Source organism: Amaranthus tricolor, chromosome 3 (assembly GCF_026212465.1).
Source record: "Amaranthus tricolor cultivar Red isolate AtriRed21 chromosome 3, ASM2621246v1, whole genome shotgun sequence".
In the NCBI taxonomy this organism is placed as follows: domain Eukaryota; kingdom Viridiplantae; phylum Streptophyta; class Magnoliopsida; order Caryophyllales; family Amaranthaceae; genus Amaranthus; species Amaranthus tricolor.
Genome location: NC_080049.1, coordinates 32,841,246 through 32,859,369, shown reverse-complemented (window position 1 = coordinate 32,859,369; position 18,124 = coordinate 32,841,246). Strand labels below are relative to the sequence as shown.

General features: G+C 26.0%; 1 protein-coding gene across 1 annotated transcript; it reads left to right on the top strand.

The window, feature by feature from the left end:
• Positions 1–2,170: 2,170 nt before the first annotated feature.
• Positions 2,171–5,301, top strand: LOC130809054 (homeobox-leucine zipper protein ATHB-13-like). Its single transcript, XM_057674667.1, has 3 exons — positions 2,171–2,760; positions 3,248–3,672; positions 4,720–5,301. Exons 1-3 carry the CDS (start codon positions 2,628–2,630, stop codon positions 5,083–5,085), a joined length of 924 nt encoding a protein of 307 aa, XP_057530650.1. The 5' UTR covers positions 2,171–2,627; the 3' UTR covers positions 5,086–5,301.
• Positions 5,302–18,124: the final 12,823 nt, after the last annotated feature.

Genomic DNA, 18,124 nt, shown 5'->3' with positions numbered 1-18,124 from the left:
ATATTAATTGATGTATAAACTATCGTCAATAGACTATGATGCAAATGGTCATAAGAAATTAATTTACCTGAATAATTAGGTGTTTAATCAAATTTCTTAGCACTTATATATGAAATTTGATACTATATGTGTTAAACAACAATTGACAATCATCTTAGAAGCATATCCATCACAAGTTTATCAAGTTTATCGTAAAAAGTTTATATTATATATATATATATATATATGTTGCATCTGCTTTTGACAAATGACTATTATTTAAAATTATTATTAGTTTGACAAATCACTAGTGAGAGGAAGAAAATTACAATATATTAAAGTACTGTTTATTTTGATTTTTATTTTTTGAATTATAATGCAGATTTAAAAAAAATAGATATACATACTTAAATGAATTTACTCACTAATCACTTCAAATCTTGATCATAGCTTCGAGCTAAATACACAGGATAAGACCACCATTATTACCCATTAATCAATTTAAAGGAATCCATATTTGTGCATGACAATTGTATCCTCACATCTTAGACTACTTGTTTATGTTTTATCATTTTTTGTACAACTGTCTCTCTGCAACAAGAAATGGACTTTGTATTTGTTTTAAGAGTCCTCATTGTTGAAGTTACTCCTAATATTATATCACCCAAAAAAGCCTAGTTGTTGACTTTAAGCATCAACTTTAATATAATTATAATTTAATTAACATAGTGTTTGGCTAGTTATTTTCAAATTCTCAACTTTAACTACTTTAAAAACAATGGTGGAATTTAATCTAAATTTAAATTTGAAAATTTTTAATTTGCTAAATAATAAATTTGAGCCACTTTCAAAATTTCAAATATAATTATGATTCCCAAACTTGACATAAATTAACTTAAGAGCATTTTGAGTTAAGAATTAATTATTAAGACGTATGGTTGTAAGTTCTGATAACCAAATGATAAAAGTCATTTTTCCCTATATAGTCCATGATTCATTTAAAATACATGGTAGGGGGGAGAAAGTGGTGGCATGGCTAGGAGAACAAGCAAAGAAAATCAAACCTAAGATCTTACTTGAGGAAAGTAATATATATTTCAACTTAACCATCTAAATAAGACTCGATTTTGATGAACTATACTTATGATATTCGATCCTCATGCTTAATTAAAACATGTTTTGTCAAAATCACCTTAAATTTAAAATAACATTAACATTGAACAACAATCCTGTATAAATAAATCAAAAAGTTATTTCCAAATTAAAATTATCCTCATAGATTATGGTTGGATTTAATTATTTACGCAATTTCTATTAAATTATCATATTCATCTCATGTTGTCATCTCCTTTTTTTTATTTGGTGCGTGTATATAAAAATAAATAGAAAAAAATAATTTATAAACATATGTAGCTAGTTGTAAAGGTTAAATCATAACTAATAAAGGAATTGTATTACCCAAAATACAAGAAGTGTTAAGTTGGAAAGTTAACAATAAACTACATTGCATTAGTGAATTTAATTAATATTTATATTTTACAACGTAAATAATTGTACTCTTAAGAGATATATATATTCATATTACTTATATAAATTTCATTTTCCAAAATAAAAGTAACAACCAAGTTCTAGCTCTAGAGTAGTACACTTAGTACTTACGTACCTAAATACTAGTAAGCTTGATTTGAAATCCTGACAATTAGCATATTATACTCAATCCAGAAAAACACATCAATCCCGAGGCATTTTAAGGATTAACAGTGTACTTAATTAATCTACATTATAAAATAATTAACCCATCAAACACTAAACTATTTCTTCATTGGATCAACATTCAGGAGTACATTCTAAGTTAGAAATCCAAACAATTCAATTACTCTTTCATTTCTCACTTTTTTGTTTGTCATATTTAATTTAAAATATTTTTTATAAAAATAGTTTTTTACATTCTTTCAATTTTCGTCCATTATCCTTTATTTATTTCAGTATAAAATCAAGCACATTCAGTGATTAGAAGTTACGTTAAATTACATAAACGATATCGCTATATAAATATATGCTAAATAAAATCTTTATATGAAATTCATGCCTTGTAAGATAAACGCAAGGTTAATTTTAGCATATTTCAGTTTCTAAATATGTCAAAAATAATTTATGAAATATAAAAAGGATCCTACACCAATTCACCATAAAGTGGGCACCTTTTCTCTTATTTCCCCTCCTATTTTTCTCTCTTTCCCCTCCCTACAACATATTCTTAGGAGAGCTAGCTAGTAAGGTATATAAATCATCCATCATGCACCCAAACAGTGTGTACCATCTTTAGATTCAATAAATAAATAAATATAATCATTTTTTAGTAAATATATTCTCCATATAAATAAATTTTCTAAAAAAAAAATTCGAAGTATATTTGAGAACACCCAAAGTCTTCTTTCTCTAGGGGTAGTTCTCATCCTACAACCTATCTTCTATGTTCTTCCTCTCTTTCAAATTATACTTCCCATCTTCTTTACTTTACTGATATGAACAGCATTTATCAGATCAAAGTATTTCTTGTGTAGATCAGACATTATATTGAAGTTTTGATGAGCAAACCAAGAGTCATATATAGAAGTATAATCTTAGCATAGAATTAAAAGGGATATATGATGAGTAGTAGTTGTACTGGGATGGCTTTCTTTCCTGCTAATTTCATGCTTCAAACTCCTTCTGATAATGGAACTCATCCTCCTTCTCTTTCCTCCATCCTTCCTTCTTGCACCCCTCAAGACTTTCATGGTAATATCATAATTCTTGATTTTTATGTTATATATCCGTAATAAGTGAAGTATATAGCGTCAGATATTTGTATTCACATTTCTATTCCAAAAAAGAATTTCATGAGTGATCCGAGGGATTACAACTAAAAATTTTAATTTAATAGTTAAAATCCTTCAGAGTAGAAGTGTGGATGCAACACAATTCCTTCTCAAACGTATCTAAAAATTAAATATTCTACTTAAAATGAAAATGAAAATGAAAAGTGGATGACCTTCCGTCACATTGGTTTTTAATGCTATGTCAAAAAATAAATTCAACCAATAGCTTGATAAGCTAACTATCAGAGAACTATAACTATGAGATTAAGTTTTTAGTTGAGCTGGTTTTTTAATGCGTTTTAAGGTATAATTTTACAAAATAAGTTATTTTTTGGGGTAATTTTGAAAGATTTGTTAAAATGAATTAAGAGTTGGAGAATTAGGATATGTTTTTATTTTTGATGCAGTTGGAGCAGCAGGAATAGGAGGTATGTTAGGGAAGAGATCCATGTCATTTTCAGGAATAGATATGTGTGAAGATATTACAAATGGGCATAATAATAATAATGGAGAAGAGGATTTATCAGATGATGGGTCCCACTCCCACTTAGGAGGAGTTGGAGAGAAGAAGAGAAGATTAAACATGGAACAAGTTAAAACTCTTGAGAAGAATTTTGAGTTGGGAAATAAACTTGAACCTGAAAGAAAAATGCAATTAGCTAAAGCTCTTGGGTTACAACCAAGGCAAATTGCTATTTGGTTTCAAAATAGAAGAGCTAGGTGGAAGACTAAGCAATTAGAAAAAGATTATGATCTTCTTAAGAGACAATTTGATGCTCTTAAGGCTGATAATGATGCTCTTCAAGCTCAAAATCATAAACTTCAAGCTCAGGTTTTTTTTTTTTTTATTTCAAATAATTATTATTTTTTCGATTCAATTGTAATTCACTGGTCTCTTTGCAAATCACAAATAAAAAAAAAAAGTGAATTATTGTCGATTTTGAGCTAATTTAGAATCATTTTAAACGAATCACAAATTAAAAATACAAATTAACTAATCTGTCCTTTTAAATTTGTTGTCTATCAAAAAATGTGATTATGTAGCAGAATGAAGATGAAATAAAAGTATTTTACTCCTATCTTTTTTTGACTTTAGAAATGTTTTGATTTTGGGAAACTTGTTCTAGTTGCTTTAAAGCTTAAACCAATAAATTTGCTTTTGTAAAGAAGATCATCATCGTTTTCAAGTCACCTTTCTTTTTGTGCTTTACCTTTTGGAATAATGTTGATTGATTGATCATGTTTTTCCTTTTTCACCTCCAAGCAATTTCATTTTCTTTTTATAATTTTTTATAAAAGTAAATTTTATGTCATTTCACTAAATTAAATTGATCTTTTTAAATAAATCTTCTTTCTTCTTCAATCATTATCATTTACTCATTTACATTCGATGAAAAGAAGATAATTTTTAAGAAAGTGGTAGTAAATAAAAAGAAAGAATAATTTGTGTGGACGAGATAAAAAGACAGTTAAAATACATAGATGATATTAAAAAAATGGTGGGACATAAGCTCAAAATAGAAATGATTCAAATTAAATGAGACAGATCAAAATAAAATGCGGCAAATTCAATGGGACAGATTGAGTACATTGGTCACTCTATTCCATAATTTAATACTGTTATCTACCATTCAGTTAATTAGGTGTGCATTCTTTATTTTAATTTGTTCAAATAAATTTATTTTATTTATTTCTCTCGGAAATATATCAATTATTTTACATATTTTGATCAGTAAAATTTCATTTATAAATACTTCATTATGATTTTTCCTATTAAAAAAAATTAAATTAATCAATTAAATTTGTAGGTGAAAAAGAAAGGTTGTTTTTTAATTTGATGATTTCTTGATTATAATTCTATTTTATTATTGGTGGGTAGATAATAGCATTAAAAGGTGGTAGAGAACCAACAGAGTCGATCAATTTAAACAAGGAAACAGAAGGTTCATGCAGCAATAGAAGTGAGAATAGCTCCGAAATAAAATTGGATATTTCAAGGACTCCAAAAAAAAACATTGAAAGCCCATTGGATCTCTCCGCCCATCCAACAACCACCGCCGTCGCCGCCAGAAGAACACTGTTTCCACAGTCATCAGTGAGGCCCAATGGGCCCCTTACAGCCCAAGTTTTATTTCAAAGCCCACAATCATCACCAGTTAAAGAAGAGAATTTCACCAGCATGTTCTGTAACATTGATGATCAAACTGGGTTTTGGCCTTGGATTGAACAGCAGAATTATAATTAAGTTTATTTAATTTTTTATTTTTTTTAATTCCCATTTTGTTTGGGAGTAAATTATTATATTTTGGGGATCAAGGTAAAATTATTTTTCACTAATCTCATAGTGTAGTTATTATTTATGTGGTTTCAGATTATAATTAATTATAAATAAATGAGTATTAAACTATGTGAATTTCTTATTTATATGATATTATAAATGATTTGATATCAAAAATCAATCAAAAATATTTTCTTTATCAGTATCATTCTTAATAAGAGTAAAATCACATATAACTGATCTCTAAAACCTCACCATACACTCAGTAGAAATTATTTAATAGCATTGGAATAACCGACTTCCTTATTATCATTATTGTTGTTGTCTTAACACTATTTAAATTGTGTTGGCTTTTAGTCTTTGTTTTGTGCAAGTTTCAATTCTCAACTTATTAACTAGTTGATGTCCTAAAAAATTGATAATAAAAAAGTTTGAAACTAGATAATTGATTTGAGTCATGTAGTTAATTATTGACCTCTTTAAACTTTATAAATTAATTTTAATTTTAATTGTCGAAAATAAACCCCATAACTTTTCTATATCTCAAACTAAAACAAATTAAACCTAATAAAATTTATATTTTTCCGGTAACAAAGGCCAAATATGTTTAAACATTTGTTGTCCATCAAATATACTCCACTTTATTAAACATTAGTTTACTTCCTCATTTACATTGATTTTTTTTTTTATTTACTTTTGAACAATATTTAAAGTATCTATTTGAGACTCAATATATATAAGTGCATTTTATAATAAATTACACGAATACACGTACTAAAATTTTAATCCCTTCATTTCTTAAATAAGCTTTTATTTGTCATTTTGGATTTCTATTTGTTCCTTAAAAATAATCTTATTCATTCTCATGTTAATACTATAATAATGCTTATGGACCTTATCTATCTTCCACTAATTTCATTGTAGGAGTATTATTTTTATATTTCTTATGGCCCTTTATATGTTTTCTACTAACTTTATAAAAATAGTTTTTACTAGTTTTGGTCCCCATATTTTTCCAGTAACTATCTTTTGATATTTTTTAAATGTTTATGGTCTCCACTTTTCTTCATCAAATTTATTATTCAATAAAATAATATATCCACTATTTAAAATATTCTATTTTTTAAAGTTCACGTGAATATTCCTTATGATAACTTTATTAAAAAGAGGAAGTATATGTCAAATGAATTTAACAATGCCTCCCATAGATATTATTTAACTCGTACATATCCATGATAAATTAATATACAAGTATCTAGCACTTTAAATAAAATATAGAAAACATATATAATGTATATTAATAAAAATAATAATATTTCCACTTTACCTTGAAAGGAAATCAGCTAGTCTTTTGAGAGATATATTTCAAGTCTAACTCATTAAATATTAATCTCTATTTACCGTATTCTTAATGCCTACTTATATTATCCTTAATGCTTACTTTTTGTATCATTAATGCACAATTTCAATATCTTAAAATCTATTTATATTATTTTTAATGACTACTTACAATATCTTAAAAAGTATATAATGGGTCGGCCCAATTGGAGAGGGTCTCTCACAAATTTGAAAGGAAATTATTTTTTGACTTTTTCAAAAAAAATATTATTTTTTGATATACACTCCGTGAAAGAAATAAAATTTTAATGTATTGCGTTTTGCGTATGGAGGAGATGAGAAAGTCGTGGTCAAATTGGCAAGTTTTTAGAGTAGTTGCCTTAAAGATTTAAATGGAAATAAATGTCTACCTTTTGTATTATTGGCCATACCGTATTGTAGGAGTATTGCTTTTAAAAGGGGCCAAAAGTTGGTAATCATTCAAAATTCTATAATTACTTCATGCTTTCTTTTAAGTTATTAATAGTTTTTTTATTTGTTATTTACATTTATTTTTTTTTTCGAATTTTAATGCAAAATTTATAGTCAAACAATTTTATTTATTAGTTTTTTAAAAATTTTAAAAAATTAAAATGAATTTATCAAGATTCTACATAAATATATCTTTTCACATAAATCAATGAAAAATTATGGTCTATTTTTAACACTAAAATTCGTAAATTATATTTAAAAAGAACATATAAAAACGACGAGAGTATTATTGTGCTTTCTTGAGTAAAAATCTACTTGTTATTATAGGCTAATAAAAATTAAATTAAATTAAAAAATAATAAAATGTACAAGTAAAAGTTATACATTAAGCTGATATAAAATACCTTTTGGTCTTAAATCATAATTTCTTTGTTTTCATATGTTCTTTTTATTTACTTTTTTGCAGATTCCAATGCAAACTTAAAAGTTCAATAATTTTGATTGTGATTTTTTAAAAAATTTTAAAAAATTCATATTTAGAAAATATATATAGAGACAAATATATCAAGATCTCATATAAATATATTTTTTATATAGATCGATAAGAAATCATAGTAAAAATTTAACACTAAAATTCATAAATTTTATTTGAGAAATTCATAAGTAAAGGAAGGGAGTATCAAAGATGTAGATCATTTATCACACATTTGTTTTAATTTAAAAAGATTTGTTCATTGTAATATGATCAGCATAAAAATAAATATATGACTATGAGTATGTTAGATAAATAATTTTTTATTGACTTAAAAGTAGCTGAAAATAATTTATAAACAAAAATGTAAGTTATTTAAAATTTTTGAGCTTTAAACTCATTTTTTTCTCTAATATAAGCGACAAACTCAAAATTCTAATCCTAATGGGCCGGATGGCTAATTTCATGATTGAATCATAAAATTCATGCTCCCTTGCCAAAATAATACCCTTGGATGTTTGCGTTCCACTTTGTAAGGGTTGGTACTTGGTAGTTGGTACCTCGGTAATAAATTCATTTAAATATATACTCTCCATCGGTTTCTCTTATTTTAGATATTTTTTTATTGAAAAAATTGTTAGAATAATTCAAATTTTTTAATGATTTTTCTACAATAATTTTACCTATTGATTAACCATAAATAATCTTAATTTTTGGGGTATTTACTCAGAGTAAACTTGGATAACCTGATAACCTGCTATAGTAGGTAATTCACCAAAAAAGTAAATTGAAAATCAATTTAAAATTAGAGAAAAAAATTTGAAAATTTACATAAAAAATTCTAAATAATAAAAAAAATCATAAATGTTTTTTTATTATTTTTTTAACATTTTTTTCGACATTTTATTATAATTTATTTTTTTAAACAAATGAAACTTGCTATATCAAGTCATCCGGTTATCGGGTTTACTCTAGGAAAATACCCCTCAAAGTTGAGATTATTCATGGTTAATCAATAAGTGAGATTATTGTAGAAAAATCATGAATATGTTGGATTATTTTAGGTAATTTTTCCTTTTTTATTTTGGATCATTTTTCTTATTTTGCTTTATTTTAGATAATATTTCACTATTTTTACTTTTATTTATACATTTTAACTCTCGTTTAATTTCTTCCATATATTTTTTTTTATTTTGGAAAAATTATCCTGAATAATCACACTTGTTATCTATCTACCGTGAATAATCTCAACTTTTGGGTTATTTCTAAATAATCTAACCTTTGTATATTTTTTTACTAATACCACCCCTTTCCACATTTTAATCGGCTATTATAGATACCTAACATGAAAGAGGAGTAAGGTTACACCAATGAAAACGCATAATTAGAAAGAAGAAGTGAATGTAATGACTAGTAGGTATCTACATTAACCAATTATTTAAAAATAATGAATAGTAAAAATTATTCACAACAGATAGATTTTAATGAAATTATTCACGATAATTTTTCCTTTTATTTATTACTCGCTCATGTTCACTACATGTGTCCTATTTACTTTTTGGATACTATTCATCTCTTATTCTTAATTTGTATTTTATTATTAATTTATAAGTTAAAACATAGTCAAGCGGGATCTTGTTTGATTCATCTCAATACAAGAATTGTTCATATCAATTTGTCAAAAGTTTTAAATATGCACAATTAAAAATATTAAAAATTAAATAAGTGCACTAAATAAAATTCATAAAGCAAATAAAATACTTGTGATAAATAAAAAAAAATACTATTATTATTTTTTAAAAATAACTATTTTCTCGTGGCAATAGAGGAGTAGAGAATTAATAAAAGTAGGAGTATCAAGCACACATTCCAAGGAAGAAAACGACAAGGAGAAGGATGAGGCCTAAATCAGGAAGAAGAAATCAGATGAAGAGTGGGAAATGGTCGCTTTCATGAAGGGGACGTTTGCAGTCTTTACTCTGACAATGAAAGTTTTTTTTTTTTTTTTTTTTTTTTTTTTTTTTTTGGCAAAGTAGGGTACTAAAAAAAGGAATGTGAACTAATAATAATTCTATTTCTTTTATTTTTTCTTGCTAGTCTATGCCTTTCAATTCAAGTGTGAAGTGTGTACTGTGTACATTAGCAATTTTCAATAAAGCTAATAACTGGTCGTTAATTAGAGTAGTAGATTTGATCATTTAATTTTATCAATTTAGTTTAACCAATAGATTATCAATATAGCTGGAGCAGTTTATTTAAAAATATCTAATTCATAACAACAAGCTATTTCAATCTAAACAATTAACAAATATGGGGTGTTTTGTAAAATAATTTATTGGGCAATTTTAGGATATTTTGATGCAAATAGAGGGTTGGATAGTCAAACAATCCAATACTAATATTTAGTAAAATTAAGTAACTGAAACAATTTATTGTTATAAATAAACTGTTTTTAAACAAATTATTTATAGCATCAAGTTCAAAATTAACTGAAAAGTCAAAATAATATTAATAAATACAATTAAATGGAGTAATTTTATATATTGTATTTTTTTAAAGGCACTTGGTTCAATTCATTGAAGTCTTTGTTGTAATTCCTGTTATTTAGATTATGGTGATGTCAAAGGATTTTAGAGATGGGACCTACTGTCATCCACCACATTCAAGAAGAGGAATCTTGCCATTCAACAAAGTCTTACTATGTGAAGCGATGAGGGCTCAAACCCCTTTAGATGTGGAGGAAATTAAGCCATGTTATTATTAGAGTATTTTTTAAATGATATGTATTGTTATGGGCCATACTATATTTGGATATATTTACATATTGATTGAAATTTGGGGATTGAATATGCTTTCTTTTTTGAGTGAAACCACCTCCCATTCTAGCATGACATGTTGGAATTCTCTTTTAAGTTCTAGTTATAATTGAACTATCTATGAATTCTTTTTTCTTTTTAAAAAAGTAAATGTTATTATAAATTTTTAAATACAAAAGGTTTGAAATCATTTTTCTAATAATATCATTTACGTATGATTGGATAATTTAATAAGTTTTGAATGAAATTAAAAGAATCATTAATCAAAAAATATATATTGATGATCCGTAGATAAAACGATTAATATCATTAGTGGTTTATCTATATAAATCTACAGTCATTGAAGCTTGTATGACATAGATATAAGGAAAAATCATTGTAAAAAAGGTTAATAATGTAAAATTTTATTGTGGTATTGTATTACTTTTGGTGCTAGGGTTGTGAGGTACGATCTTTTACCTATTGATGTTCTTACATAAAATCATCATCAAAACTCCTTTAATTTCCAACAAATAATTTAACCCATAAATTGAATTGAGGTAGACATGTGTTTCATGTGAATGTTTACTAAAGGAAAATCGAATAAAAAAAACCCCAATAACAATTGTTATTTGAAAATCGTCTTATTTCAGTTGGAACACAAATTATTTTTTCTTAGAAGGAATTTGAATCTGATTCCCTATAGCTTCTACTACTAAAAAAAATTAAAGAAAAAAATTTGAAACAAATCCAATCCCACATGAACAATTGTAGGAAAAAATTATAGTTTGTCATGTATCTAAATATAGGGAACATACTCATTATTTGAGGACTAGATCAAGTGGGAAGAAGAGATTAACACTTGCTAGTTTCTAATAAGAGCTATACTTTTCTTTTCATTCATGCCGATGCTTAAAGTAATGATAAATTTGAATTTAGACAAATATTGTCACGATTGTTTGAAAAAATCATATCATAAGTTCATAACATCATTGATTTGAATAAGAGTGAATAATGTGCATGGACTATTTACGTGGAAGGTTTTCACAATTTCCAATATATATTACTTCCTAGTTTTAATATATTTACAACTAATAATAATTGCAAATATGTCATAATTAATTGCAAATATTATCAAGAAGGGAATAGTATAATAGTATGAACTTAGAATTCTAATTTTAGAGCTTAATACCACATAGAGGACATAACAAAATGTAAGTTCTTATCACATTTCCAAAAATTAAGTAAATGTACTTTATATTTTATCACCTTTATAAGGGTATCACTTTGACTTTTATGTTTTAAAAATCTAATTATAATTTTAGTATCTTACTTGATATTATAATTAAGATAAATCCAACAAAAATTATGATGATAGACTTGTTTTTGTATTGGTAGGAAAATGATCAAATAAGTGGATTGAATATATATATATATATATATATATATATATATATATATATATATATATATATATATATATATATATATATATATATATATATATATATATATATATATATATATATATATATATATATATATATATATATATATTCGAAGATAGTAACAATATTTAGTTGTACTGTCTTAGAATATATAACATATTTCGAAGTTTCAACCATTAGCTTAAGTTTTTTGGTTGAGTTGGTTTCTTGAAATGGTATTAGAAGCTTGAGTGACAAAAGGTGACAGATTCGAATCTCAACCACCCCTCATTTAAAGTGGAATATTAAGCACCAGGTATGAGGAGGGCTTATGTCGCATCCACACTTCTAGCCCAAAGGGCTCTCGTGTGAGGAGGCGTGTTAGAATATGTAACATATCCTAACACTTCAATCATTAGATTAATTTTTTTGCTTAGTTGGTTCCTTGACTTACTGTCAATTGTAAAATTTAGAAAATGACGTTTTCTTAGTTGTTCAAAGCTGGAAGTATTTATTTAGTTAGTTTTCATGTCGCTAAATCAAGAAAAAATTGATGATGTTTTTTTGAAAAAATACTAGTATACATAATTATCTTGTGATTATATTGAATAGTTTACTAAAAACATTTTTCATCGAAACAAGCTTGTCATATAGTTTTAATTTTAAAATTTGTAGTTAACATGATTGGAGTAAGTAATTGAGAATTAAGTGGGCTTTTGATTGCTATATTTTCCTATAAGAAATTAAGTATTCTTGTTCTTCCCTTACCTTGAATCTAACCAACTAAATTTAAACCAAGATTATTAGGTTGAAAGAAGGAAAGAAAGTTACGTGAGAATCGAATTTATAACCTAATCTGAAGAAGATAAAATATTATTTACTTCAACTAAAACATTATTATTATTATATTTAATAACGTAACATTATATTTTGTCTTTATATAATGAAATATATATTAGGAGTATAATTTTATGGTGGGAGATCAGCTGGTTGAATAAAAATGCTCCACTTGAAAAACAAAGATGCCAACCTACAACCCACTAGTTCTAAACCAATCTACATTAGTCCATCAAATCTCTTACACATAATTAGAAAATACGTTAAATGTTCACAATAATATAAATCAATCTAGTTATGCCATGTAATATTTATGACAAAGTTGTGCCAAACTGCATATGTGAGTCAAATTTGAGGACCTATATATCAAAATGATGTTGAAAATTATGAAAAAGAGAGAAAAATTTTTGGAAAATAAATTTAAAGGTCATTATTATTGATGGTCTTAGAAATTAGAATGACAATATATATCTAAGAAATAAGTCAAATTCATCATTGTACCAAGAAGAAACTTCTCTTAACATATCACATGTTGACATACAAAGAGATACATACACTACTTAACAAGAAACTTCCCACACTATTTTGCTTGGGCTTAATTGAGCTCATGGCCAAATCCACCTTCATAATAATCTTAGCACTTCTTTTATGCTCCTTTCTATTCATATTAAATGTCTAATTTATTTTTTGATACTATTTATTAACATTAACAATATCATCATTATCATACTCAGTGTATTTTGCTCATAGGGACTATATATAAGCAGGATCTGATAATAGATAGTTGATTATGCTACAAGTAATATCTATTCTAGCTAGATAGATGACTAGATTGATGATGTTAAATTGATAAAAGTAGCTTACCATAGTAAGCAAAAATGGTGGACATATATCAAGTAAATAACTACACTAGATAATCATAGCCTACAGGTCAATTAATATTTTTCTATAGTTAATTTAATTTAATTTAAAAACATGGGATCATGTGAAGAAAAGCACAAATAAACTTGTATAATAAGAAGGAACATGCATGGATGGAAACTTTGGAATTTTGAGTGTTCATTTAGATGCCAACATCTTAGTGGAGGATTAAGTAATAAATCTAGATGCCCATATAATTAGTAGCCACGTGCTTAGTGGTTTAAGTGGAATTATTTAATTAATTAATGTAGATTGTATTTGATTTATTTCAAAAGATTGTATATTTATAAATATTCTATATATGAAACAAATTAAAATCCTGGCATCTTGGAATATCATTGGAGTTATAGTATCAACATTTGCATGTGGTAGGCAACTAGGCACCTGGGTTTGCAACAACTTGGAAGCTCCACAAACTTGTATACTATTTACTTCTTTTCTTAGCTTAATTCCCTTTTTTATCTGTTCAAGTTTAATTAAATAATTATCTTTTTGGGTAAAGGTTTTGAAATTTATTGTCCGTCTTAAACTAAATAAATAAACTTCAATAAGATAAGTCCTATTCAAATTTAAATTATTATTACTATATATATAAGCAATAATTCGATCGTTTGATTATTAGTGCTAAAGAAAGATTTTTAGTGTAAATTTTCATGAAATAATTATGTTATTGTTATGGCAAAAAAAATTAATTTGATCATAAAAAATTTTAGTGTGTGATTCTCCATTATACGTACCACCTAATAGCACTTTTCAAAATGTTAAACATGCATTAGTATTTTTCCACTATTTTATATCGATCACTAAATGGATAGTGAATATAAGTAATAAACATGAAGACGTTGGGTTAGGGGAAATCTAGGCATGGTCATGCGAGTCATTTAATTAAAAGTTTATTAATTTTAAATTATATAACATAAAATACATAAAAATATTAACTGAGTTGATTCTATATATATATATATATAATGGTAGAAATAAGTATATAGAATAGAGCTACAAAATAGACATGCTTCTGAATAATTGCACGATCGATAATAACGAAAAAGGAGAGAAGATATATAGAATTTGTAGTATTGGATGCAACCAATTTCGAAAGTCTTTATTACATATAAAGTAGGCAAGATCAGATGTACAATTTAAAGCAATAATTAGGGTTTAAATTATTGAAATTCCCCTGATTATTTAGTTTAGGCTTTTGTTATTTTTTTGGTGCGGGATATTACTGACAACATACTATGGTTTGTTGAGATCTCAGGTTAGTGCATTTTAAAATTTAGTTAAGATAACTTTATCCATTTTTCTTAATTGTTATACTATACTTTTACTCGGTCTACTTTAAATTGTAATAAATAATTTTGTATTAAGATTAAAAAATAATAGAATTATTTAAATTGTATGAATAATATAAAATGAATTTTTTGAATAAAAGAAAGTGATGGGTTCATTTTCATAATAGAAAAGTCTACCAAAATAAGAAAAAAAAAAAGCTAAAAAGAAATGTGTAACAAAAACATACAACGGAGGAGTAATTTATCTTTGTAATGAAATCCCTACGTTTCTAGTCTTCTAGAACATCACAGTTGGCTTTTGATATGATTTTTTCATTATAAACTTTTAATACCACCCAGTCTTATTTTTTCAGGGTGTAATGTAAAAAAATAGTTTTGTGAAAAAACAAAATAATACAATTAAAATAAATATAAATACAAACCTATCATTTTCACTAATTATTTCCACTATTTGATATTGATATAACTCCTGGAGAGAAAAAGCTTAGGCTATACCATTGATTTACCAAAGTTTTTTTTAAAAAAATAAGACTAAATTAAACTAAGCCAATCTTCTATATCAACTAAGAAACAAGAGGATTTGATCAACAGTACAGTGTGCAACATATTAAATGTCACTACTTTAGGAGCTATATTTAATGATATTTAATTGGAAAAATTGTGAATAATTCAATTTATTTTTTATTATTCGTCAATAATTTTATTTTTAAAATTTTTTTTAATAATTCAACCTTTGCTTTTAGTTTGTTGTCAACGGACCCTTCAAATAAATAACTTGCTATATCAAGTTATCTCTAATCTTTTTCCTTCTTTATAATAATCCAATCAAATTTCCATTACCTGCCAATAATCCCACTTTTAAAATTTTGTTTGATAATTCAACATTTGCTTCTGTTTGTTGCCAATGAACCCTTCAAGAAGTTAAATCAAATTGGTACTACCTCCTATTCAGCTGAATTGTCCCATTTTTTTTTTGGCACTATTCACTTATCACTCTTAATTTGTATTTTACTCTTAATCTATAAGTTAAAACATAGTCATATGGGATCTTGTTTGATTCGTCTCAATACAAGGATTATTAATATCAACTTTTTATAATTTTTAATTAAGCATAATTTGAGATATTAAGAGTTAAAATGTTGCCTCGACAAGTGTGAAAAGTCAAATGGGACAGTTCAGCTGAATAGGAGGGAGTATTATTTTCCAAGCTTATGAAGTTGATTATTGCATTTGTAGTAATTGTCTTTACATACATATCCCATCGGGTGTTAAAAAATCCAACCCGTTTGACCTGACTCGCCTACCCATTTGAACCGACACGCTGATCCACATCCCAAATGCCGAGTCAATTGTTTTAAAAAATAATAAATCCGGGTCGGGTACCCGACTCGCCTTAACTAGTTTGGGTCATGGGCCACAAAATAAGTTGAGTCGAGTTGAAATATTTTATAATCAATATTATCTTTATCAAGTTGAAATTTACATTTTAATATTTTATAATCAATATAATTATAAAAAATTAATAATAGTCGTAAGTTTTTCATTTCCCTTCAAAGTAAAATATCCCTTTAAATCAATGGCAAAGAGAAATAAAGTATTTTGAAAATTGTGGAGTTTTTGATAATAATTGATGAGAAAATGTATTAAAGAAATCAAAAAAGACTTAACATCTATGGATGAGATATGTTGGATTATTATAAACTAGTGGCAAAAAGAAATTGAGTATTTAGTTTCTTGAAGGGTCTATTGGCACAAAATGAAAACAAAGGTTGGATTATTAAAAAAATTCAAAAGGTGAGATTATTGGCATGTAATGGAAAATACGTAGGAGAAGATGACAGGTAACCTGATATAGCACGTCATTTTCTAAAGGGTCCATTAGCAACAAACTGAATGAAAAGGTTGGATTATTAGAAAAAATTCAAAAGGTGGGATTATTGACAAGTAATTGAAAATAGGTTGGATTATTCACAATAATTTTTCCTATTTAATTTTAGTGAGATATATTTAGTGATATTTAATTTTAAATGTCACTACTTTAAATTATTATATTATATATAGTGAATTTAGTGATATTTATTAGACCATTTAACATAATAAAAAATCATACCAAAGCTTTTCGTGACATAGAATCTAATGACATTTCTCATAAATGTCACTAAAAACTATAGTAACAATTATATATGTCACTAAAGGCCAAATAAAGTGTTATTGAATCACTTTATATTAGAAATTAAAATAAAAATCAACAATTACTACACTAAAAGTATAAATCAGTGACATTTTATAATATCACTAAGCGAAAAGTTAATTTTATTGTAGTGCTTTTTCATAAAATTAAATTTAATAATTAAAAAGTTTACAATAGCTCAATAAGAAATTTTAAACTGAATTTACTGTAATTTTTCAGTTCTATCTTGATCCCTTTTGAGCTCTAATGTAACACATGTGACATTACATTGATGTTCTTGTATATGCTATCGTCACCCAATAAGCCATTAGATCAACTATATTGGGGTGTTTGGAAATTTGATGTTAGGTTTTTTTATTGACTTGTTTTACGAGCTGAAAATGTTGAGCTGTTTTTATTGATTTTTAAATTAACTTAAAAAGTTATTTGTTTACGAAGATGTTTGGTATATTTAGGTATTGATTGTTGGTTGTTTGTTAGAGAAAATATGGGTCAACAAGTCAAAAATCAACAAAAAAGGCTAACTGAAATAGTTTTTTATTTTGACTTAAAAGCCGACCAGCTTTTCAGCTAGCTTAAAAATCATTTACCAAATATTTTTTTTAGTAATTTGACTGACCAATAAACTAAAAGTCAAAAGCCAACAAAATAACTCAACAAAAATTCATGAACCAAAACACCCCATTATCCCAATTCCTAGGTAGTAACTATACATTTTTAACAAATGAAGTCACTTTCAATGAGAATTCACTATTAATGTCTTAACATTACAAAATTTTAGAGCTAACAATTATTTTAATAATATTCTTAGTTCATGATTATTTATTTTTATGTACGTTAAGTAAAAAATTCAAAGCTTAATTTGCGTCTTGTTAGACTTTGAGGATCGGTTTATTTGAAGTCGGATAAGATATGAGTCATATATTATTAGTTTGTGTTAGTAATGGATCGACTCATACCAAATCAAGTCGGTCATAAGTCAGGTCAAATTAAGATTTCTGCAGTTTTTCATATTGTTTTAGGGTTAGGGCCGTTGGACGCTCTTATATTGTGTGCGGGCTAGAATCTAGATTAAGACCCAAAGTAAGTTGGTCTCTTTCAAAGATGTCTCCCAAGCACAACTCATTAAAGTTAATACATATTGTCGTATTCTTAACGTCTAAATACTTTATCTATAATGCCTATTTATAATATCTTAAATATCTACTTATATCATTTTTAATGCGAACTTACAATATTTTTAAAAAATATATAACAGGTTG

Excerpts from the sequence above, each read along its gene's own strand:
- LOC130809054 (XM_057674667.1), top strand. The coding sequence starts at position 2,628 with ATGATGAGTAGTAGTTGTACTGGGATGGCTTTCTTTCCTGCTAATTTC. Across the intron at positions 2,761-3,247 it reads CACCCCTCAAGACTTTCATG|TTGGAGCAGCAGGAATAGGA; the intron begins GTAATATCATAA and ends TTTTTGATGCAG. Across the intron at positions 3,673-4,719 it reads ATCATAAACTTCAAGCTCAG|ATAATAGCATTAAAAGGTGG; the intron begins GTTTTTTTTTTT and ends ATTGGTGGGTAG.